Here is a 23,066-nt window from a genome sequence, read left to right as displayed (position 1 = left end):
GGTAAGTTGTAGAAGTAATTGCAGTAGTGTAAAACAAGAGTCGTTTGACTTGGGCAGTCCCAAATAGCTCAGTGGCTGTCTCCTTGGAGGTCAAGTTCACTATATTTAGTGGGGTCTGGTGAGTTGAATTTATAAATGGGTATGTGTTGGTCTTAATTCCTGAATACTGGGATCAGTGGGACTGAACAGTAATTTGAAGTAATTGTATTTTCTCTCAGTAACTAATAAGTTATGCTTATCAGCCCCTCGCAACCCCAGGGATTATATTTAATCCTCAGTGCTTTCACAGTCAAGATCTCCAGCATCTGCTAGTTCTTTCCTTGCTCCTGGGAGACTGTAAATGCCCCATTCACTGAGCTACGGTCTTCCAAACATAAACATGCAACCTGGACGTTTCTTCTCAATGAAATTTCTAACTATTATTTTAGATACTTAAGAGGGATATAACTAAGTGAAGAGTAACTCAGTTGTGGAAAGGTGAGAAACTTAAGTTAAGAGGCTGTGTAACTTCACAGTATTAGCAAAACCCCTTAAATTTACGACTGAGGGAAGAGGCTTTAATCTTTATTGCAATTCCCAGGCATGCATATGCTGGGAAGAACTTAACTGAAAGGCTAAAAGATGTGGTGGCTATTTTGAATTTGCTTCATAAAAGCTGTCTATTTTGACATGACCTATCTCCTGGAATTCTCTGCGTGGAAATAGTTTGCCTGTGGATATTTATAGTTTTTAACAGATTTGACTGTAACCGAAAAATTAAAAAAAAAAAAGTCTCAAGCTCCGAACACCTTAACTAAGTTCTCTGAATTACATTTTTTGGGGGTGGATAAACATTGTCCCTTAAAACTGAAAGATTAAAAGAATCGTAAATACTTGTTATCTACTGGTGATTAATCTCAAACAATTATATCTGATTTGAATGTTTAAGTAGTTTAAAATAGGTTTTAAGTGTTATCAGGTTAAAAAGCTATTTAAAGTAATTTGCAAGAAACCCCTTTCAGGTATTTTTGATAGTGCATTTTGAGCAATAGGAAAATTTCACTTTGGTGACTTGAGAGGCATTACTCTACTACTGAAACACAGTTTTTTCCTGTGGCTGTTGAAACATAGTAGGACTCATCATGAACCTTTATCGATTATCACTTTCAGCAGCTATAGCTGTGCAAATGACAAGCTTTTAAATGCTGGACTAAAGACACGTCTTCAGAGAATGCGTAAGCAATGTTTCATATAACTAATGGAAAACATCACATTGATGTTAACAGTCTGTGGAGCCTCAGTGATAACTGAGATAGCAAGAAATATTGGTGAGCTAATGACTTAGTATCCAGTGCAATACTGGTGTCACTTCAAATGGTCTTACATTAAATCTATAACTAGAACAAATGTGAGGTGTTACAGTTCCAATAATGTTCCCCGAAAAGCTGTTTAGCAAGAGCAGTGCACACAGCTGTGTTGCTTCCACTTTTTTTTTTCCCAGAAAGCAAAAAAATAATTTCAGATATTAAACCAACTTTTTCTTTGTTTTTTTACTTTCAGAGTCTGTTTTCAGTGGTCCTACCTCACCTGTGGTCTCTCCAGGAAATGGGAGTGAACCTGGATCTGGACCAGCACAGCCAAAGAAAATCCGAGGTATTGGGTTTGGAGATATCTTTAAAGAAGGCTCAGTGAAACTTAAGACAAGATTATCCAGTACTGAATCAGAAGATAAAAAGCAAGATAAGGTTTGTAGCAGTTCATATTGTTATTTTTGGATTTCCCATAAAAAAAAAAAATCGAAAGGTGTGGAATCTGAAGACATAGTATCTTACAGATGCTGAATATAGTGGCCATTTTAAAATCTTTCAATATTGCTCCATAATCAGACCATCATCTCATAGGGCTCTTGCCTATAAAACAAAACAAGCACCCTCAAGTGTTTTTCATAGTAAGTTACATTTAACATTGATTCCAAAAGGTCTGTTCAAATGTCTTGGTATTTAAAAAATCAGAGAGGGAGAACCAAGCTGATATAAAAATTGTCATTTCAAAGCCATGTGGTATAAAACATAGTAACTTCTCAAACACATCTGCAGTACAAGGTCTCCTGTAGTTCTCTTACAGGCTTTGTATCCAATCTGGGACAAGACTGTTAAGTCTTCCTATGCAAGTTAAACTTGGCCTTTAAAACAAGGAGTATTTGAGGTTTCTTTAGTTTTTGGTTTGGGTTTTGGTTTTTTTTTTTTTTCCAAGTTTTGGTGGATATTAAGGTTGCTGTTCTAGATGTCAGCGGTCATTACCAGCATAATGACATCTTTCAGTGAACGCCGCCAAGCTTTTGGCTTTGGTGATATCTTGGGTTAATGAGTTACATAAACAGCTGGTTGTGTAAGCTTGAAAAATACTGTTCTGCAATTTTGCAGCCTCTTCCATTTTCTTTTTCCCCTCTTTTATGAGTGAGTGGGAAAAGGAGCACTTTTTTTTGTATCGAACTTAAAACTTAGGAGAGAGCAGATCACATGATGATAGCAAAATTGCTTTAGTTTGAGCTTTATTTTTATCTGAACCGGAGAGCGCTCTTATCCTTTGGAAGCACAACAGTAATGCTCAATCCTTTGTCTTGAACTTAAGCATTGTTTATACCAAGAGCTTGTGTATGGATTTTCAGCTCTTGATAAATGAAAGGCAGCTGAGCTAATCCAGTGTTTCAGTTTTTACTCAAGTGATCAATACAAGAAAGCTTTTAAAACCTTTGTCCAATTTCAAGTTTTTATCTCTGGGTTATGGTCATTAATGCTGTTTTGCTGACTGATTTGCTTTCCTCTGCTGCTACGGAAATAACAGTAATGGTGTAGGGCAAAAGGCGGGGTGCATCCCTGGGAAGAGGGTAGGGACAGAGACTTCCTTGGATGTGCTTTCCCTCTGTAGCAGTGCTAAGAGCAGTGCTCATCCAGCTGTAGACATGGTGTGTCTGCTCTGTTTCTGGTCCAGTCAAAGTATCAGATGATTCAGAAAATGGGAGTTATAAGACTGTTGCCTTCTGTTTAAGATGTGGGGAATGTTACCTCCTAAGGAAAATGTTCAGCCCGGAGAAGGGAAGGCTCCAGGGATAACTCATTGTGCCGTTTCACTATACAAAGGGGGCTTATAAGAAAAATGGAGGGAGACTTTTTACTGAGGTCTGTAGTGGCAGGACAAGGGCAATGGTTTTCAACTGAAAGAGGGTAAACTTAGATTGGACATAAGGAAGAAATTTTTTACGGTGAGGACATCAGACACTGGAACAGGTTGCCCAGAGAAGTTGTGGATGCCCTGTTGTTGGAAGCATTCAAGGTCAGGTTGGATGGGGCTTCGAGCAACCTGATGTTAATGAAAAATGTCCCTGCCTGTGGCAGGGGGGTTGGAACTAGATGATCTTTGAAGGTCCCTTCCAACCCAAACCATTCTATGATTCTATGGAGGCACGTTGATTTTACTTGGTTCTCTCCAGGCTTTGTCCCTTGGAGTAGGAGTCTGTGGGACCACTACATCTTTGTGTGAATGTTGTTAGACCTGGGTTTCAGGACCCAGCTTTCAGTTTGCTTTCTTGTCATGACAATGATCATTCAAAAGTGTTTTTCCCTACGTTCCACCTTGTAACTTGGAAGTATAAAGAGTTTATCTAAAGCATGTTCAGTAAATGTGAAGTCTGCTCAGACATTTTGAATTCATGTTATTTGACTGTGTATAAACACTAAAATATGTTGGCACTCTGTTTTGTTAGTTGGCTTGTCTGGAAAGTTGTTGTAGGCTGTTTCTCAGCAAGAGGGGAAATGAAGTGAGAAAACAATTTTGCATAGCTTAATGACAATTAAATAAATAGTTGAGTTTTGTGTTTAATATTCCACTTAGGCTTGTTGCCGAAGTCAACAGGCAGGACAGGCTTACAGAACAACCAGGAGAACCCTAGGAAGATAATTTTGGTGAAGGTCTTGCAAAAATGGATGGCTTTGGATTTGTGCTCAGCTCTCTTTGGAGTTAGATGGAGGGATGCTGGAAGGGCATTCTCAGTCTTTAAGCCAGTAAAGAAAAAAGTTGCCATCAGAAAAGGAGAGCAGGGAGGGCTTTTTTCCCTCGGGTAATTTGGAGACTGTTCGCTACGGGAAGGTTGAGCACTAATGTATATGAAGCGCTCAAAAGTATATCTGCTCCTGCAGGATGTAGTTAGGTTTCAGCTGATCCCAGCATCCTGCCTGGGCTCAGGCTATTTATACCCTGTCTGCCTAAACTTCCTCTCACACTTCTAATTGCATCTCGTTTTAGAAGGGGGAAAATGTAGACAACTATTTCCATGTTGGATGGACTTATTTAATGTCACAGGTTGGGTTATTTTAGTGCTTTCTTCATATAGCATTCTGGAGTGAGTTAAATTGCATATGTAACTCCAAGAACATCCCAAGTGACCGTGACTTCCTCTATGGTATGTCAGAGGTAGCAAACACCAGCCCACAGGCATCGTCTGGTTTTAAGGAGAGTAAATCTAGTTTCTCTGGCAGTAGAAAGGCTGTGAAGTTTAACTGTAAATGAAAATGAACAAATTAACTAAAGGCAATGGGATTTTTCACGTCTGTAATGCTATTAGGGCTGCTCAGGTAAGTACTGACTGTAAGATCATATTCTATGTTTGTAGCTCATAGGGCTGTGAAGAAGTGGCTGCAACTGAAGCTGTCTGAATCTTCCTGGCAGCTCAGTAAGTCTCCTGGGGGGCTGGGGGGGATACTGGAACCATTATTTTTTAGATGTTAACTCTGAAACTTGTTACCTGTTGCAATGCCTCTGTGGTTTTTTGGTTTGGAAGTCTGTAGTGGCATTTATCTGTTCTGGTTCTGTTCTGTACAAATCGCTAAGAGTGAAGGGAAGCTGGGACGAACTTCCAGGTGCTTTTACGTTTGTCTGAGTAGTTAAAAACTGGTTGCCTCTTCTGCTGAGGTGGTGTAGGCTACTGAATATTCCTGTGCAAAGTCAGTGTGGTCAGTGAGTTACTTTTAGCAGAGCTGTTAAATAACCGCTTCTGTTCTGCACTGGAGAAGGCAATTTTCAGCGTAATGGAACAGTAACACTTGGAACTGCTGAAATTTGATTGCAAAAGTATATCTGCCAGTGTCCTGAGATTGGTTTCCAGTTTGAAAGCTGTGCTGTGTCTTTAACCAGTCGACAAAATTCTGATTGTGGTGGCCGTGAAGTAACTACAGTAATTTAAGTACTTAATGGGAAAGCTCATTGAATCTCTTTGAGATGGTCATTCGCATCACCTCAGCTAATGAAAACCTTAGTGTGTCCTGTAACCTAATCAAAAGTAAAACTCAGTGGATTTTTGTTAACAAAGTTCTCTTTTGTTCATATAGCCATCACCTAACCATCCCCCTGGAACAAAGGTAATTCATTTCCCCAGTACAACAAAAACTGAAAACTCATCAGAAGTAGTAAAATCAGAAGCTGAAAGTAAACCAAAAGGTAAGGCTGATGGAATTTTATATCTATTACTTGGTAGTCCTCTCTAGACAACTCTTTGGTTGTCACTTTTTTTTTTGTGTTAAAATCTTAAACTTTTGTGTATAATGGGTTTTTGTGTAATGTTCTGTACCTGTGAGGAGTTATGCAAATGCAAAAGAGTCCAAAGGAGGCTTTGCTTGCATTTCTGTGGAAAATTAATCAAAAACATTTGCAGGGTTGTCTCCCAGAACAAAATAAGTCTAGGGTACAAAGCTTTATTGCAGCATCCCCTTCACATTAATTTGCTATGTTGACGTGCTCAGACTGACTGACTTTCTGCCTAGCTTTTGGCATTCAGCTGGGATGCTGGGAATCTATTGCTATGGAGCTGTCCCCTAACTCAGTTTCTGTCCCTGGTCTATAGGAGTGACTCTCTAGGCTCAGGATTTACTGTGGAGTTGCTCGTGTGTTGTCGTAACGTGAAGTTTCTTGCATCAGAAAGTTGGTGCTTATGTTTTATTGAAGTCTGTTCCCTAGATATTCCAGTTCCATTGTGGCTCTGTTTATAATAACTTCTTTATTTTTCTTTCCTATTATCTCTTAAGAATTTATGACTTCATTTAACTACCAAATTGCTTAGTTTTATCTAGAGAGGTATTTTCGAGTCAGCCCAAAACATCTCATGGGACTGCCAACTTCACATAAAAAATTAACTTCAATTATGTGATGTGTAGACAGCTCGTTTCGCCTGGTTCCAGAGCAGGCATTTTTTTGACTTGTGTATTGTAATTTCAAGTATATTTTTGTTTTATGCGGAAATACCTTATTTTAGTGTAAGTGGGTTGTTTTACATGGAATGCATAATTTGCAGAAATAAGAAAACTGCAACAAACAATTGACTTTTTGCCTGTGTTCAGGAGTTGCGTAATCTAGCACAACAGGGCACTTGAAATGGCAGGTCTGTTAGTCTGAGCCCTAGTTTATCTCTAGTTGCAGCAGTATATAGGGCACCCATGCCCTTTTAGACATATTTTGGCTTTGTTGAATTGGGTAACTATAAATAGCACTACCATGTTTACAAACAGCTGATTACTGACAAGAAGCTTTTGATTTAATGGCTTGAGAGTAGTTAATACTGAAGTTTTGCCGTTGCAAAGCATATATCAAAAGTGTGCGTACGATGCGTTTGATGGAAGTTGACGCTTACTTGGAGCTTTGAAATCTTTACTAAACCTCAAAATTGGGATAGCCTTGGGATCCTGCTTTTAAAACATTCCAGTGCTTTTGCTATAAGAGGCAGCAAGACAGCGTGCAGCCCTGACCATCGTGAAATTCGACTTGTCTGAAACTCTGTATAAAAACTAACCCAAGTCTGCCTAAGAAATCTGACCATTCACTACTGAACACTCAGAATGTTCAGGATGTAGCACTCTTTTCGTACTTTCAGGTGCATCTCATACTAAAAACAGAGAAATTGGACTAAATCAGTAGCCACGCTAAGTCTCTGCTCCCCAGAGAAACGAATGCGTCGGAGAGGAACTTAGATGTGGTAGTAATAGGTGCTGTGGGAGAACATCAGTAGATAATACATATAGACATCATTTAAGAATGTCTTGCAACCTTCGGAAGAAAGCTTGGGTTTCTTTCTTAGCGTTTTTATTTTAATATAGACCATCTTATGGCTATGTATATCATCCTCAGTTTTGAGAGAGCAAGCTTAAAATAAACTGCGTTCAATATGTTAGCAAATAAGTGGAGATCTCTAAAATGTTTAGACTAGTGTGGCTTATTTTGTGGTGTGGCTTGGCTATTTCTGGGAAGCTTGTTTTGGCCTCTGGTGCAAGTATGTAAAAATATTTTGGTTATAAAATAATCACAATTTGACCCCTCTTTCCCCCCATTAATGTCAGAATACAACATCTGTGATTCCTGCTACTATATTGTTAGTCCTGAGTCTTTGGGAAAGATTCCTTTTTAAACTACCTTTTATAAAAATATTTACTGAAGTTCAGATTTACTGTTTTATAAATACCGTCTTAGATTTAAATGCTGGAAAGTTAAACTGGGGTCTTCTTCATTTTAACTACTGGCAGAGTATCAGGCTCACAAAATAAAGGGACGAAGTGGCAAATTGCACATACTCTTAACGTATGTGGCTGGGTTTCTCGGGTGGTGCTGACTGCTGGGGTTCACGGCCTGGCACGTACGGGGGACCCTGCACCAAATTCCCAGGCAGTAAGGAAATGTAAAAGTACTTTTACAGAATCAGGACACAGAGAAATGTATTACATTTGTATTACACTTATTCATTACTAATGAATAAAAATCCCCGAATTTGATAGATATTTGTAGTGTGTTGAATTGTTTTTTAGTCAGGGTGACTTTTTTTTTTTGACCTCCATTTAAACATTCGTCTCTTTGACATGGTTCTGCTTAGGTTTCTATAATTCTTCACAAACCACAATATTAGTCAATCTATAGCTGAGCATTTTTATTGCTAGATAAGGCAGTAAAATAATGCAAGTTCTTGTACCTGGGATTGCTCATGTGATTACGTATCTGTGTATCTATATAGATAGCTATATATAGTTAGCTCTTAAGCTTGGCGTACTGTTGCATTTTAACATAGTGGTTGTCTCTCACCAAGGTAGATTTTTATTCAAGAATACAATTTGTGTATTTTCTAACTGAAGATTTGTATCTTGATTAAACAAAATGCAACAAAAAGATTCAACTGCCACTCTTACCAGCCAGCAAAAGGCAGTCATTAAGACTTGCAGACAATCCTAATGAGGGCTTGACGTTTGCTGCTCTCTAACCAGGGGTTGATGGAGCTGCTCACCTACGTGTGTTGTCAGTGACAGGCACCTAACGTGTTATGGCAGCACATTAGAGTCCTTTTTGCTTCCTCTTCCTCAGTGTCGAATACAGAAAGCCAGCCTTTTTATCTGCTAAAGTATTTTAAATGTACTGGGGTTAACAAAGGTGCAAAGAATGCTCTGCAGTCAAGACTTCTATATTAATGTGTTTTGGCCTTCCTCATGTTGTTTTTGTTCTAGCGTGGGAAAGGAAAACAAACCCTCCTGCTTTTTCACCTGAATTCGTTATCACAATTTTAAATGGATTAGTTATTGAACTGTACCAAATGGAAAGAAAGGAATTATTCTTTCTACTTCTGCAGAAGAGGCTGTGACTCTCTGCTCTGGTCACTAAAATGAGTTCTGGTTTCAGATGCTTAGCCAAGGAATTCCTTAACTTCAGTTACTTGATACCACTGCAGAATTTCAGCAAATGTGCTCCTTGGGTATTTTAAGTTTCTGTAATTGCACGTGTTAATAAAGGATGCCACCTTGACACAATTATTTAATTAGGATTGCAAATTTGAAATTCATCTTAATTTTGAGAAAACAGTATATAAACTCTCAATAAAAAGCTGGAAACCATTTTTGTCTAAAGTAGCTCAAAATTGAATATATAATGTTATGGGGAGGGTTAGATAGGCCGTTACAATTTTAACTGAGCAGGCTCCTCTCTTTTCCCTCTGAAGTCAGAGTACTTGAATTAAGTTGCTGTTGTGGAAAAAATGTTTTAGAGCCTAAACTACTAACTTCTTTAATGGATTAATCTCCATTGCTCTGTAAATATGTAATCTTATTTTTTCTCGTGGTATGAATGACAATAGTGAACGCTTGTAAAAGCAGTCTCAGATGGCTGGCCTAGGAGGGAAGTATGATTATACTGTTAATTTCCGAGGTCTCCTTTCAGACAGCGTTAAGTGAGCTGGTGTTATGTATGTAACTACCCACAGCATGCAAATGTAGTTAATTGTGCTGCTGCTTTGTTTCAGCCAAGGAATATTGCAGGACAGTATTTCCTTATGAAGGCTCAAATGATGAACTCAGCTTTAAAGAAGGCGAGATCATTCAAATAATCAGTAAGGTAAGATGTTCAGTCTGCTTTAACCATTTATATGGCTTTTGTGGATTTTGTACAGGTAGGTAATGTGTAAAATGTGGAAGCAGGAGGGTCTGTTGGAGTAGATGTTCCTGTAGACTGATCTGTCTCATGTGAGAGTCAACGTTTCACTTCTGCACTCGGTGGAGATACAGATGTCCTTAAAGATCATTCCAGCGTGGGAAGTTATCTTAGATTCCTCAAAGGCCAGTCGGATCAGTGTACAGCCTGTACCAAATGCCTTTTCGGTGAGGAAATTGGAAAAGCCTTGCAAATAGGCATTTTACCTTCAGAACTTACACTTTTTCTCTGGTGATAGATCAGGCTCACCTAGAGATGGTTGAAAAACATCGTTGTGTCAAAAGGTGAGAAATGAAGATCTGTACTTACTGATTTTGATCTAGGTATTATGGAAAAAAACTGAGCAAATGTTTTCAGTAGGAGAATGAAGTCCAGGTGTTAGAGATATGTGGTATTTCAGAATAACCATACAGAAGTTAATGATACTCACTGGCTATTTAGAGAAACGTGATAGTGTAGTTGAATGTTCTTATTTGTGTCAAATATTGAAAACACCTTTTTGAAAGGTCATCTTGTAGCAGAGATGGTTTTACACAAGAAATGAACCTACCCATACTTAATTTCCCTGCAGTACTCTGCAGTCTTTTGTTAGTTTATGTGCTGCTATATTAAGGGATAATGACTTGCCTAAAAAAGTGGAAAGTTCCTTTTTTTTGTTTTCAGCTTTCACGCAGTTGCAGAAGAAACTTAACACTTCCTTTCTTTAGGAGGATTTTAAGTTTATGGAATAGATGGCCAGTTTCCTTAATGAGAAAAAATTTATATTATCAGTGTTATTGACTAATTACAGTGGAAAAGAGTAGTTACGGAAGGTACTTCTTAAAATGCTGCAGCCCTTGCCCCATTTTCACTGAATGTTTTGCCTCTGTCCTTTTTAAACCAATTTACCCAAAGCATACACCAGTCCAAACTGGAGCGAAGAATTGTTATCCAGAGCAGAGCTCTCCCTCCAAAACCATCTTCTGAAGTCTGAGTGTATTCATGTCATTGTCAGGTGGCTGGCTCAGTCCAGGGTTTTGGTCTTTACAAGTGTTCAGGTATTTTTCTTTTAGTAATACGCTTTGTGCAAAGCCTGTCCCCCTTGGCCATTTCTTTTCTGCTTGTTCCACATATGATCAGTTTCCATGGAGTTGTCTCTGACTTTCTAGCATATCTCAGCAGTGCCTAAGTGAAGTTTAGCAAGAGATGCCTCCTTGCTGTGCACTGTTCAGGAATTGGACTCTACAGTACTTAACTGAAAAGGTGACGGAGGGAGAAATGAAAGAAAACTTTAGCAAATTTTTACTTTCAGCACTAATCACCTATTTGGGTCGTCTTCTTGCCCATTCCTCTTTTAGTTGAATGTGAGGTGGTATTTTTTTTATAATTATTTTATATCTTATTTTTCCCTCTCTCCTTTACCTCTTCAGTGTCCCAGCTGAACCAAGTGCTGCGTTGTCCTTTTGTGTAGTGAACTTGGGGATGAACTACTTGTGCTGTTAACAGTGGCACAGAGCAGCAGTAATCCACTTGGATTTGTATGGAGGAGTGACATCTGCAGTATTTTGGATCTGAGGCAAAGAGGAAAGCTGTTATTTATGCTCCTAAAATGTTCAAATAAAGTCATACTTTGTTATGGACAAACTAAGGCCTTGATCCAGTAAGATCATGTAATGGATTTCTGTGCCATGAATTAATTGACTTTTTCTTTTTTTTTTTTTTTTTTTTTTTTAATGTCTTAATGTGGTTATTTTTTCCTTCAGTAGGGTATATAATCTTGCTTCTTAACCCTTTTCAGACCAGTGGACCTGATTGATCACATCAGAATCACTTTTATTGAGTAGAATTTTGTGTTACTCCAATGCACTTGAAGTATTTACTGAATTAAGTTGCTGGTCAAGGAAGTTGAGAATATTGAATGTTGTGCATTGGGTTATAACTGGTTTTATGTTCTTTCCTGCCCTTTGCAGGTCTTACATAAGATAAGGGTCTAAGGATATGATGTAATATCACTTCATCCAGCCTTTTAGAGAACAATCTGATCTGTAGCTGTTTCCCCTTGATGAGGCAGCTAAAGCATTCCTCTTAGAAACGTGGTATTTCAGACAAACGATTCTTTTATATTGTAGGTAGAAACAAAAACATTGTTCCTGTAACTGGATCTGCTCTGGGGAAGAAGTAAATATTGATTGAAATGTTCTGTTGTTTGTTTTAGGACACTGGAGAGCTGGGCTGGTGGAAAGGAGAACTCAATGGTAAAGAAGGAGTCTTCCCAGATAACGTTGCTGTTCAAATACAAGAGTCTGATAAAGACTTCCCTGTAAGTTCTTACGTGTATCGTTTCGTATCACAAAAAAGTATTGATGGAAATGCAAGGAACAAAAAACTTCACAGTACGTTATGCCGCTTACAATATGAATACAATTGTGGCAGTTTTTAACTTCATCTTGTATTAGCTATATCAAAGAAGAAAGATTTAAAGATCAACGTTTGTGTTAGTTTAATATTTAAGGAGAAGTTTGAGACATGCTTTTCAAGATTAACTGTAATTAATGAGGATGATTACGTCCTATGGAAAAGGATATAGTTCTCATAACATGGTGTAAACCTTAATGTTTTGAAAGGAGATAAGCAGTCAGGCTCTTCCATCTGTCGTCCTGTAACTAACTATAATTGCAAAATGCTGAATGAGTCCTGTGGGACCGGTTGGGACTTTTCCATGCTAAGACTTGCCAGTAGGTTGAAATGCATGAAGGATAGTCTTTGAGTGGAATCTAGAAATATTTGTTTGCTATCTCATGCGCTAACTTATAGAAATCCATGTTTTCATGTGGTACTCCGTTGCCTTTTAATTTTGGTTTCTTACTTTATAATTTTTTTTTTTTGAGGTTAGTATGATGTTTTGGGTCTGATGAGTTCATGTAGCAAAGATGGGTTGTGTTAATTCACAAATGTATGTCATTCCCAGATGGGACAGATTCAGCTCCAGATCAGGGCATCTGAATGTTGAAGCCTGTGTCTCAGCAGACTAGAGTTTCATGGTAGTTTAGTGCCATTTGGTCTGGAATTGGAGACATTCACAGAGGACTGCTAGGTACAGCCTGACAGATGGTTATTAACTTATTTAACCTCAGTTACCTAACGTACACAGAAAGTCTGGTTTCTCTTAGTCAGCGTTTTCTTTTCAAATTGATTCTCAGCTTTGCAAGGATGGCATAAATGCTGTAACATATGGCTGACTTGATTTGAGGGGTGCGTAGTATCACCCTTCCGCAATACAGAATTGCTCTCTTGAGAGAGAGAGAAGTTATTCTTTTACTATAAATAATGTTTCCTGTAGACAGACTTTGCTTTGATCCTTTATTCTGCTTCGTGTAGTGTGTCTCAGTACAGGGATTCACCTTGCACTGAGCAGCTTTGAAGTTCAAGGCTTTGGATGGGTAATTATTGTAATCAGCTATTTGATATCGACTTAATAAAAACACAGATCAGAATTGTACAATGGCAAGTTGATGCTGAAATCTCAGTGTAATTGGGTTTTATATAGGCAGCAGTGCTGCACAGCTGGATAATGTATTTGTTTTTTTTGGGAAAGAAAGAAAATAAGGTCTTGTTACTTAAGTTCACCAGCTCTTGTGTTCTCTGGAACTAGCGAAAGAAACTTAATATGGGTTTTCATGCTTGCTTAATTACATTTCACTAGTCAGAATAAAATCTTTCTGCATTAAGAAGAGCTTATTCAATAATGGTAGGGGCACAGCAGTGAAATGCATCCATAGCAACTGTTTCAAAACAACCCACTTACAAGGCATTCTTAGAGGGGCTATATTAGACTGAGCACATGGAGTTTCAGCAGCGTTCCTATGAAGACCGAGTGGTTTTGTAGGCTTTTGTGATTGTTTTAATCAGTGAGTCTTGCACTTAGAGCCACAAAGACACCTCTTCTAGAGCATTTTCGTGAATCAGACTGAGGTTGAGGTGTCCTGAGAGGTGCCAGTACTCCTTCAACAGGATAGAGATTCAAATTCAGTTTTACCAGTTTAAGGAAAGTGATGAGTGACTGCATTATTTTAAAATAGAATTATTTTCAATGTACAAACTGTACTACTTTGTACATTTTTAATGGCCAGAGTAGTTTGTCCACCTTTCCCCCTTAAACATACACTGATAAGGAAGCTCAGAACAATGTTTTTCACGTAACTGCAAACTCTGCAAACTATTTTACACTGTTGTTAACTTAGAAGTCAATTGAATGAAATAATTCTTCTGATACTTAATTTAGAGGGGTTTTTTTTAGTGAAAGTGAGCATTTTTGGTTCAAAAATTTACCTGATTAATCCTTTAAACTTGCATTGTACTAAGCCAGATTAAAGGTTTGCATATTGAAATTAAAATGGTTGCGATCAGAGCAATTCTTTGGACTATAGAAGAAATGCAATTCTTAGTTTTTAGTTCTTTGTACCTCTGCTGCTTATGTGCATTGCTGAAGCACTGATCTGATTTGAAGAAACCTGCATTTTGTTGCTGTTTTTGCAACTGGTTGTATGGGAGATATCAGAGGAATTACTCCAGTTCTCTGTGTTTCTTGCCTGTGAACTGATTGCCACCTTTGTGAAATACTTTGAAGTCAGCTTGTAAACAAGTTAGACATTACAGTATGCAAACCAAAACACAAATAAGTCTGTCTTCGATAGAAAATACCTGTTTACTTATTTATTTGACTTTTTTTTCCTGCATTTTGCAGAAGCCAAAGAAACCTCCACCTCCGGTTAAAACTCCAGGTGCGTAGTATATGTATTGTGGTACATGTCTGAGGAAATACTAAATTTCAGAAGCAGTGCATGACTTCAGAAGAAAATTCAGAAGTAGCTTTGTATTTCCTAGTAATGCAGCTACCAGTCACAGTTTGAGGTTATTTTTTATGCTTTATGTATTATGCTGCTGCTATATATTTTTCAAAATTATGATGGAGCCTACTTTGGGAACATTTTAATGCACACCTACAGTTTGCTGGACTCAAATGAGAGTTTATAAATGGTATTACACTCCTTGCAAAGGAGAAAATATAGACACAACTGTCATATTTTCAGTTAGTGACAAAGATAATTAAAGCTCTTTGAGAAATGTCTATTGTTTGTTTCTGCATTCAGCTCCAAAGCCTGAATTGCCAACTGGAGAGAAGAAATTCCCTTCTTCAAGGCCTGAAGAAAAAGGTGAGGCCAGTTTTCTTCACAGTGAATTTCAGACTATGCTCTTATAAATGAGTTACAATTTTTAGCTTGGCTGCTCTGTGCAATAGGTGCCTGTTTGGAAGACATCATACAGACTCTCTTGGTGCCATCTACTGAGGCTGTCGTGTCTGTGATGTTATGGAAACGTCCTTAGAGTGATTGGAATAACTACACTTGTATGAAATGCAATAACAAGAAATACACATTACATTCTGAAAAATGTTGATTGCACTGCATAATAACATACCTACTGTTGAATTCATTTAAGCACAGTTCTGTGATAGTGGTTGCAGTTTTGAATAGCAGTAGTAACTTACTAGTAATGAAAACATTTTCTGCTGCTTCTGAATGTTTTAGCCAAAATCAGTCTCTGATGGAAAATATATTTGAAAGAAATACAGCAAACAGTTACAACACTCCTTAGATATTACAGTAACAATGCTCAGAAATTGAGGTTTCTTGTCCTGTTAATTCTCGATATATTCCATGTTTTCCAGTTCCACACAATTTGGAGATGTTTACCACTTTATTCTTAAAATTTAAGGGACACCTCTTTTTCAGAAGAAAAGCTACTGTTAAAGAATGTTTCCAACCATGGGGCATCCACAACTTCTCTGGGTAACCTGTTCCAGTGTCTGATGCCCTCACCGTAAAAAATTTTTCTTACGTCCAATCAAAATTTCACCCAGACACATTTCTAAAAGGCTTCTTTCGATATTCGAAAGACTTGCCAAGTCAAACTGTTAAACTGTTTTGATTGTGTTAAAAATTCAGAAGCTTAAAATAACATTCTGGTTGGGTCTTAAAGAAGAAAATCTGATGTTATTGCAGCTTAACCCTATTACAGAAACATTCTCTGTTCTGTGAATAGTGACCTGTGACTGACCATGCTTAAAGCATTTTGACAAGTAAGCCTGCTTGATGGGTCTCTTGGCTTCCTCGGGCAGTTTTTATAACCCATGTTTTAAACAAAGCATGTTCTCAGGTGTTTCATATGAAGAATACTAGTTAAAATCAGCTGTGTTTCCTCTGCATGTGAGCAAAGAAATTATTTTTCTCTCTTGGAACAGTGTATTTAGGTGTGAATTAAGATCAACTGTATGATTCTAGAAATTTTGATCACTTGGCTCTTTGTAAATTTAAATTTATTTAAACTTAATTCAACTTTAATTTTAAGACTGGCTCTGTTTGCAAAGGTTAACACTATAGTACACAGTTGAGTTCAGCCTTTCATGGAGGAGTATAGGAAAGAAAAATACTGAGTGACACCATTCAAAGTGCTTAGGAACATGAAAGCTTCTGAAAAATTAAGTAAGGTAGAGAGCTGTCCCTTACTGTGGTACAGAAAATGATGGAGGAAGAGTTTGTCTTGTTTTCAGTTCAAGGTCAGGTCTTAGAAGTCACTTATTTAAATAGCAGTAGTGTTTTACTAGAAGAAATGCCAATTTATCAGTGCAGTTTTACTTGTGAAAAACAACCAAGTTGAAACTAGTGATTAAATTAATTAAAGCATGAAATTATACTGTAATTAGTTTAAAAAAAATACTAATTGAGCAGTTCTGATAACAAGCTATCAAACCATGTAATTTTTTATGCCTATTGGGAGGCAAATCTGCCTTTAACTGTGATCAAAAATTGATCAAAAATGAAAAGCAATACGCCTGTAAGTATTTCTTTATTTATAGTGAAGAACACGTAGTGGTATGATGTAGAAATATTTGGCCAGTGTAGATATCTTCAGATTAGTATTTTTATTTACGTTACTAAACTGCTCACTTTGAGCCAAGCCTTATCTCTTCCGTTGCGGAGCAAAAGCCAAAGAAGAGGAATGCCATTTTGTCCAGCAGAATTGTTGAATTTCTGTACTCATGGTGAATCTTGACCTTTGGTACTAACTTTTTCCACTTAGCTGTGGATGGGTTTTATATTCAGATTTTGAGTGGGAGTAATTGAAGGGAAAACTGACAGATAATTCAGGAATACAATTTGATGATGGCATTTTTCCTGCCTTGTTTATGAACTCTCTTATTCTTAAAAACAAAAGGCATAACTCTCAACTTGTGTTCAGCATAGCTAAGGTAAAGCTAATTGATCTTCACTAGCTAAGGTAAAGCTAATTGATCTTCACTAATACTAACTGAGGTTGGCCATTTAAAATTTAAATCTTGCGTATAGGATCAGCAGGCAGAAGGGGCTGACACTGTTAACAGGCTGTTTTACCCAGGACAGTCAGCACCACCATGTGGCAAAATCCTTCCACTACTACAACAGTTTATTTTTTTTATCTCAGTACTAAGAGAGACTGAAAGGGGATACCAACCAATTTAGGGTTTTTCTTCATATCTCCTCCCAGTGTTCAAATGTCCCAAAGCACTTCTGCCCTGGATAATGCTTTTTGCAGAAGTATCTCTGTGATCTGTTTACTTCCAAGTAATGCCTGTGAAAGAAAGTCGGTGTTTTCCCCTTTTACGGGTGGAGGGCTGACACTCAGCAGCTGCAGCACTTGTCCAGAGTAAGTCAGTCCTAGACCCAGCAGTTCAGGCTGGGATGAAGCAGAAGCAAATTTCCAACCCTACCCCCAAATCCATAGCATATGTAAACATTTCACATTAGACCAATACTTGGTTAAAAGCAAAGTCACAGGAGGGGAGGATGGGGAGAATCAAAGCTGAAGTTTGGTCTCTCCATCCCAGTTTACTGATTTACAGCCCTGTAAGGGCAGTAACTGTAAATGTCTGTGACTCCTCACTGTAACCTAACTGTAATCTTTTAAATCCTCAGTACTTCATGCATGCCTGACTGAGCTGTAGCATAGTTTTACAAGGAAAAGTAAAAGGTATGCTCTGGATACCCCACAGGCTGTGACTAAGGAACACGGGTTGAAGACTATTCAACTCACATTTGTGAAGCAGTTTGGATTTTTCAATGTCCCCTTTGTTATATGTTGGCTCCTCTGGATGGTATTCAGTTAGGTCATGTAGTCATTTAACAATAATTTTTTTTTGTTTGAATATCCATACTTAATTTGCATATTGAATTTGTAGGAAGGTAGACTTTATCTAAAACAAATTCAGTTACTCGGATGAATACTCTTTTTTTCCCCTTTTTTTATAGAGAAATTACGCTGCTTGTGTGTATGGAAGAAGCCTAGTTACAACAAAATAAAAGACCAAACCCTACCTTTTTAAGAGGAGTGAATTTATATAAAAGAAAAAAGCAATAGCAGTACAGAGATATTTTTGGTTCTTAGCCGTCATTTGCAGTGCAATAATTTCTTACTGCTGTTTTATGTCAGTAGAAAGACATTTTACTTAACGTAATGTTTTTTAAGTTCAGGTAAGTAGTTTGTGTGTTTTGATAAGGTATCGCTTAAGACACTTGCATATCTGTTTTTCACTTTTATCTGATCTTCAAAGAAAGTATTTCTGACAACAGGCAGTTGTTTTCTGATTGATTAGCATAGCAAGAATTCTAGACAACACGGGTGTTTAAAATGTTACGGTGACTTATTTTGTCAGATGAAAAAGGAGCTTCGGATCAGAAACCTTTGAAGCCACAGGCTCCTCAAGTACCACCCAAGAAGCCTATTCCTCCAAGCAAGACTAACAGCTTACTGAGAGCAGGTCTTCTGCACCCAAAACGTCCAGACAAACCTGTTCTGCCATCATCTGTATCCAAGTCAGTATGACTTAAATGGCATACACCAAGTGTATTTTATTTGGTTTGTTGTTTCATTTTCCTTCACATGGATAAGGTGGGAAGAAAAGTATCTTTTAAAGGTGAAAAGGATGCAAGGATAAGTTTTGCCCTATACCTAGCAGTGTCTTGGTTCTCCAAGTCTTTATCAATGTGAACTTACAACATTTCTAATTCTTTGAGACATTGAATCCATCTCAGAGCAAATATTACATCATAACTAACCATGGGGCAGATGAAGTTACAAATCTGTGGGCTGCTTTGCTTTAAGCCTGCCCCATAATGAAGAAGTTGTAGCTACAGTAGCAGTATGGTGTAAAAGAATCTGTGAACATGGCACTTGAGAATTATTACTGTGTTGGAAAAAACCTGAAGATCTGAGTTGCATCAGTGTTCAGTGTTTCAGCACTTTATATAGAATAAAATAGATGGAAAGGAAGAGCTGAGCACAGTTAGTACCTGTGCCAGAGGTGCTCATGTGCTCTTCAGGGAAGAAAGCGCTTATTACAGAAACGCACCCAGTCTCTATATTCTGTTTTGGGTCTTCTCAGTTGAATTACTGGGTGAACAGGGAGGGTAATAGCAAGAAATCACCCGCTATTTCTTTTAGATCCACTTCAGGTTTTTTTTTCCCCTCATGAGTTTGAAACAATTATTTATGATGTTTCTCTAAGACTAATTCTGTATCAATACAATCCACTCCCCCCACACACCACCAGTTTCCCTTTCTGTCTCCATCAAGGTATGTGCCAGATCCTCCTAAAACTGTAAATAAACTGCTGATGGGTAACTGTCTCTTCGGGATGTTCAGTTGACTTGAAAGAACCATGAGAAAGTAAGGTCATGATGCACTTGGCCTTGTACAAATAAAGGAGCAGACAGCTGCTACATCAAAGAGCTTGCACCTTAAATATCTGCAAAGATACAGGATGGCAGCAGGCATTTGTCATGGTTTATCCCTTTTTACAGCAGGTCTTATATATCTGAACCAAAAGGAAGAATATCTAAAGGGAAAAAACAGTGAGGAGGGAGGGCGGGTGGGAAAGGGAGTGTGGGTAAGGCACACATTTTGGATGGTTGACTCCAGCAGAGGACAGTCTAGGCAGAGCTGCCTCTGACCCCACCCTGCACAGCCCTGGGAACATTGGATGCCTGACTGAAGAGTTAGACTATTGCCACTTCATTTCCATTTAAGTTTTCAGTATATAGTTGTGTTATATCACTTGGTATTTTGGAGACTTTCCCAAGTAAAGATTTTTTTTTTTTTAACCCCACAAGTCATGTTCCCCTCTCATTTTACAAAGTAATTATAGATATAAAGGGATACACATGTGCAGTTAAATAGAGGTCTGTAGTAAACTGATCCTTTAATAATTGAAAACTTTAAATCTTAGGGGTATTTAAATAGGTTTAAATGTCTGAAAGTTTAACACTGCTCTAGGAAGATAAGGCTGCTTTCTCTTTTTCTACTGCAATAAAACTTCCAAATAAAGGATTTGGGAGATGAGTTAATGGCAGGGACACATAGAAGTTGACAACTAGTCCATTTATATACTTTATGCAGTGGCATAAATGAGGCAAGAACTGTAAAAGAAAATGTCATCTGTTCTTTGTTTTCTTTGTTTGTTTTGGTGTTTGTTTTTGGTTTGGTTTTTTTTGTCCCTGGATGATGCGACCAGACATGCAAAGAATACATGATAGAATGAAAGCCATATAAAAAACATACTTTATTTTATACCCAGGAAGAAATAGCCTGTTCTTGGCAGCTCTTTTCTTTACAAGACTATTTTGATGTCAAGGAGTCTGAGTATGTTTCTGAATGTTTCAAGAGATAATGCTGAAGGTGCTATTCGGATCTCTTTGTTTTCTGTTGCACTGAAGTATAATGCTTTAGATTTTAAGTGCCAAAATGTGCCATGTGTTAAAAGTTTTGGATTATTTTTACAAGGGGATTGTACATGTTTGACAACTCTGCAAGAGCTGGAAGAGAAGAATTGGCTTTTATGGGAGTAGAATTACTCTCTGAAGGACTTGATTTTAAGCAAGGCTTTAGAAAATTATAAAACCTACTGAAATTTTTACATTTACTTCTAATTCTTGGTATGTTTTAGTTGTAAACTACTTAATCTCTTGACTAGGGTATGTCTTGTCATTTTTTTTTCTTACTACAGATCTAATGGAGAAGTTGTTTTTCTTCGACCAAAATCTGAAGTTGAGCCAGTAGCAAAACCAAAGTTAGACTCTGAACCATTACCACTTAGACCAAAATCAGTAGAGGTAGATTCACTTGTGGTAAAGAGCTCTAAAGAATCAGGTAAGAAAAGAATAAAGAGTTCTTTTGGGTCTTTCTGCTTGGATTGCAGTATTTTAGAAGGTCAGAATAAGCAATTTACTCGGAATGCCATGGAGTGCAATTATGCTTGTTCAGTAGAAAGTCTGGTGTTTTTAGAACTGGTGTAGGTAGCTGAAGGTAAGAGTCAGCAAGCAATGAACAGATGTCAGCAGGCTGTTTGGAGCTAGTTGATGAGCTCTGTGTTGTAATAGATGATAGGAAGGGAGGAACATAGGTAGTGGTTTGTTCTTTGAATTTGAAAGCATGTTTTTTTTGCTGTCACTTTTAGCTTGCGTTTTTATGAAATTGTTTTCCTTACTCACTGGTTCTGTTTGTTCTGCTCTTGCATTTCAGATAACTTTTGCTTTTCTAGCTAACTTGCATATTTTTAGTAATACCATTACCTTCAGTCTTCTGCAATTAAGTTCATAGCTATTCTAGATTATGACTTTTATCATAACTTAAATTTGGGCCAGCATGCTACGTTGTACATTTGAATTTCATGCTTATGGCTTTGCTTAATGCACCTTGAGTCAAACCTGGCATCTCCTTAAATCTAAATTTGTCCAGTAAAAACCTTGATACTGCTTAAAGCACCCACATTGATGGTCAGGCTCTCTGAGCTATTACAGAGTTACATTTTGTCCTTTAATTGACAGTGCAACTCATTTCAGTCCTTTATGTGCCTCGTAGGCAGAGATCATCAGCTGTGGGCGTATTTTTTTTTTATTTTTTTTTAAAAAACTCTAAATTGTTCTTATTGTACAACTAACCACTGCAGAAAAAGCTTCAGTGGGTTGTACCTGCAGTGTTTGGCTTCCTTGTCTCAAATGCAACCTTTCATCTCCAAAGAGGTTACACTAGTAATACATTTTGAAATTGTAGTATAAATTGATTTTTTTTATTTTATGGCCAGTTAATGATATTCACATTGTAGAATAGTTGATCCTAAAGTGTAATAAATTAATCTGAAAGATAAAAATAACACATTAAAAAACTGAAGCAGTTCATTAATATAAAAAAGTACCCCTGATTTTTTCCATTAGGCATCTTAAAATGTGCTTCTAAGATTAAATGCTTTATATGAGGAAAGGTTAGCTCATGTATGTTTTTAATGCAGAAGTTATATTTTACTGAACCACAAAAAGCTGGGCTTCAGTAGGAATTAAAATATCCTGGAAATACTACAAATACTATCTGTGTTACTTGTAAGTTCTGTTTTTATTCCCCAGTAAAACTATGCATATGATGTGATATGCCTTGTTTTAAAGGTTTTTAATTGGCAGTTTAACTATTGCCTCTAAAGATGAGTTTGAGTGAGGGTATGGAAGCAACACTTTCAGGCCAAAGTAAGCTGAGAGATGAAGGAGCGATACACAACTTAACCTTAAAAATGTAAGCCTTGTCCTACCACTCAGATATTTATCTGTAGGATTGTGCTAGATTTGTTACTGTATAGCGTAGTATCATTTATCCCCAGGAAAAAGCTCCCCATGAAAACAGATGGAACTTTTTCTTTAGGTGCAATTATCTTCACGTCTTTAATAACCACAATGACAACATAGTAGCTGTGATATTAGATATTAATGTATGTATTTTAAAAGCTAATTTAATACAGATTTTTTTTTTATAAAAAGTCTAAGAATTCCTATTTGCTGACATAAGATTTTACAGGCTCACAGAGAAATTCAAGATTTTAATACCTGGGTGGGGCAGGAGTGGGAACTAGCAAGCAGGGGAGGTCCGTTCCATGCTCCTTGCTTGGTGCAGTGCAAGCAGGGGAGGCTCAGGCTGTCAGCATGGGGATGCAGCACGGGCAGTGTCAAGGAGCTGCTCTTTGAGGGAAGTTTCAAAAGTCCTCTGTTGTGTGAAATTGCCCTTGTTTAAAACTACCTGCATAAGTCACATGTAGTTTTACTGCTTTTGTGAAAGGAGTCCAGTCCCAACTCCTGCTAGTAAAATATAACAAATCTCATGTTTTATGTCTCTGTATGCATTCTGCTGCTAAAGAAGCAACACTCTATGCAGCAGCTAATTGTATATAAAACTCCAAAGATGCTGGATCCTTATATAAAGTTTAAGACTGTTTAATCTTATAAGAACTAGATTAGATACCAAAACATGAGGAAAAATGTATGGCTAGGGTTGGCAACTCAGTTATCAGTGTTTCTTGTCTCCCCCTCTTGCCCCCCCTCTGTCCCCCCCTCTGTCTCCCCCTCTGTCTCCCCCTCTGTCTCCCCCTCTGTCTCCCCCTCTGTAGCTTGAGGTCCTGAAGCTAATGAATTTTTAGAAAACCAATTTCAAGTACTTTTTTTTTTTTTTTTTTTTTGCAACTTTGTTTA

At 37.6% G+C, this 23,066-nt stretch overlaps 1 protein-coding gene across 1 annotated transcript in view; it reads left to right on the top strand.

Annotated features, from left to right (window-relative positions):
* Positions 1–23,066, top strand: part of LOC104127011 (CD2 associated protein) — a 114,216-nt gene that overhangs the window by 80,262 nt on the left and 10,888 nt on the right. Inside the window, exons 8-15 of the mRNA XM_009639634.2 lie at positions 1,540–1,724; positions 5,364–5,472; positions 9,299–9,390; positions 11,681–11,785; positions 14,210–14,246; positions 14,616–14,678; positions 18,215–18,374; positions 20,564–20,706. Coding sequence (XP_009637929.1) covers positions 1,540–1,724; positions 5,364–5,472; positions 9,299–9,390; positions 11,681–11,785; positions 14,210–14,246; positions 14,616–14,678; positions 18,215–18,374; positions 20,564–20,706 — 894 coding nt within the window. The remainder of the gene's footprint in view (positions 1–1,539; positions 1,725–5,363; positions 5,473–9,298; positions 9,391–11,680; positions 11,786–14,209; positions 14,247–14,615; positions 14,679–18,214; positions 18,375–20,563; positions 20,707–23,066) is intronic.

The sequence above is a fragment of the Egretta garzetta genome, unplaced genomic scaffold, assembly GCF_000687185.1.
Source record: "Egretta garzetta isolate BGI_Z169 unplaced genomic scaffold, ASM68718v1 scaffold235, whole genome shotgun sequence".
NCBI classification, from domain to species: Eukaryota; Metazoa; Chordata; class Aves; order Pelecaniformes; family Ardeidae; genus Egretta; species Egretta garzetta.
This window is presented reverse-complemented; position numbering and strand designations above follow the sequence as displayed.